The sequence below is a fragment of the Fulmarus glacialis genome, unplaced genomic scaffold (assembly GCF_000690835.1).
Source record: "Fulmarus glacialis isolate BGI_N327 unplaced genomic scaffold, ASM69083v1 scaffold19469, whole genome shotgun sequence".
Classification (NCBI taxonomy): domain Eukaryota; kingdom Metazoa; phylum Chordata; class Aves; order Procellariiformes; family Procellariidae; genus Fulmarus; species Fulmarus glacialis.
This window is the reverse complement of record NW_009232830.1, coordinates 19,471-21,466: the sequence shown is the minus strand read 5'-3', so window position 1 is coordinate 21,466 and position 1,996 is coordinate 19,471. Positions and strand designations below refer to the sequence as shown.

Sequence of the window (1,996 nt, the reverse complement as noted above, 5' to 3'; positions counted from 1 at the left end):
AGTATGCTTTAGAAAGAAGATGATTGTTTGTCTTTCATACCTGTGACATTTTCAACTGTACCGTAAGAAAGTTTCTAATAATAAATCTCATACTTGCTGCCTGAAGAAGTGTAGAAAATATTTCCTTGATGGACTGTTAGCTATCTATATTGATTTTTTAAAGATATTCCTCTGAACTTTAGAAGCTGACCATAGCTGAAGGCGTCAAGTACTCTGACATGGTATTCATGTTTCTGTTTCATATCTAACTGGTGTCTTGTTCAGATACCTGAATTTATACTAATTGTTTCTAATGAATTCAAGTTTGAGTTTGGCATTGGGTTTTTTGTCATTTTGTGCAGGCAAAGATCTATGGCTTTTTGGTTTTAACTTTCCCAGCAATATTAAAAATAAGGATTGCTTTTTGGGATTGTCAGCTTTTCAAGTGTCTGTCTTTGTTAGGACATGATTCTTCTGCTGTGTCTGTATTAGTATTAGAGCTTAGTGCTCTAGCTCTTGAGGAGGAAGTCAGTTCCTTCATCTGTCTTTGTTGCTATGCTTAAGAGGCATTTCTTCACTCTGCACTTACCCTTCTTATCCAGAATTCAATGTTTGCTTTAATTAAAATGCAGCTGGATTAGTAGGAAATTAGTACTGTTGATACTGAAGCATAAAAACTACCAAGCATCGCTTCCCTCAGCACCATTTTGTTAGAAGTAATGAGTTTTCATGATGAAATAGGAAAGGCGAAAGAAAACAGTAATATAATGATGTCTGAGAAGCAATCAAGAGCTGCAGGTAACTTGAAAACATTATCTACAGTCGTTCTTGATACAGTCATTCGAGCTTAGTGAGACTTGCCTTATACAATTAGGAAGTGTCACACCCATTAATTTTTTTCAAAACAAATTTTAAGTGGAGGAGTTTCCTTGTGAGTAGTGGAGCTAATGAAGCCCATTTTCATGTTGGTATACGTGAGGGTTTTGGTTTTTTTTCCTTTTTGTCTTTTGTAGCCTGCATCTTGCTGCCTTACACCTAGCTCTATACATTTGCATTGGAACTGCGTATGTGTGCGTGCTAATTGGTCGTCCCACTACTGCCAGGCTGTATGCCCAGGTCTTCCCTGCCTTTCGTTCAGGGTAGGAACTAGTATGAGTGCCACTTTTCTACCAGTTATGAATGTCTACAAAACTTCATAGGGAATTGGGTTTTTCAGAGTTGCCTAAATTTTCATGTTTGGCAGAAAACAATCATGAGACAAAAGTTACAGTGAGTGCGAGAGAAGGGGGGAACAGGTAGCAAAACTGGCTAAGGCTCTCTTTGCCTCAGTTTCTCTGTTACTGTGTTATAAGAACACTCTAATAAGTCTTTAATAATATATATGTGCATTTGTAATGCTGTACTACTGTGGCATTATTTTGTGTGTTTAAAAGTCTATAGACGCTGACTCTGTAGAATGAAGCTTTTCAAATTAAAAAGCGTTTCCCTTTTTCTTCTAGCTACTCTTATTGTCATTGTATAGCATGCTTTGTGGGGTTTATTACAACAGGCCTTCTGTAGGCTAAATATTTTGGAAGAGAAGTCTCCATTTTTTAGTTTGGTCAAGTGGCAGATCTAGCAGCTTTAAGAGAAACTGGTGTAAATGGACTGCTGTCAGTGCTAAATCTCATTTAGAATAGTTCTAATTGAGGGCCTGCTGCTGTTGGAAAGCACAGCATTCTGAAGAATAAAACTAAGGTTTGCTTAGTAGAGGTGACAATATGAAATACAAAGTAGATGGCACTGAACTGACATGGATAGTAAAAATGTTTCATAGTGATGGCTAAAAAAAAAAGGGCAGGTGGGGAGGGAAGCAGAGAGTAGCCCACGTCCACAGGGAAGGAACCTTTTCCGTAGCAAGAACATTTTGTAAAATCTGCAGTCTGCTGATCCCTGTGTTTCATCAATATTCACTCTGCAATTACGTGTCAACCTTGGAAGAAATAATTAAACAAAATTACACATCTGAAGTCCTGCT

At 37.6% G+C, this 1,996-nt stretch overlaps 1 protein-coding gene across 1 annotated transcript in view; it reads left to right on the top strand.

Moving 5' to 3' along the window:
• Positions 1–698: 698 nt before the first annotated feature.
• The window catches only part of LOC104082107 (striatin-like), a gene marked incomplete at its 3' end in the record, with an annotated part of 20,504 nt that continues 19,206 nt past the window's right edge, over positions 699–1,996 (top strand). The window contains exons 1-2 of the mRNA XM_009585093.1: positions 699–829; positions 993–1,118. Coding sequence (XP_009583388.1) covers positions 699–829; positions 993–1,118 — 257 coding nt within the window. The remainder of the gene's footprint in view (positions 830–992; positions 1,119–1,996) is intronic.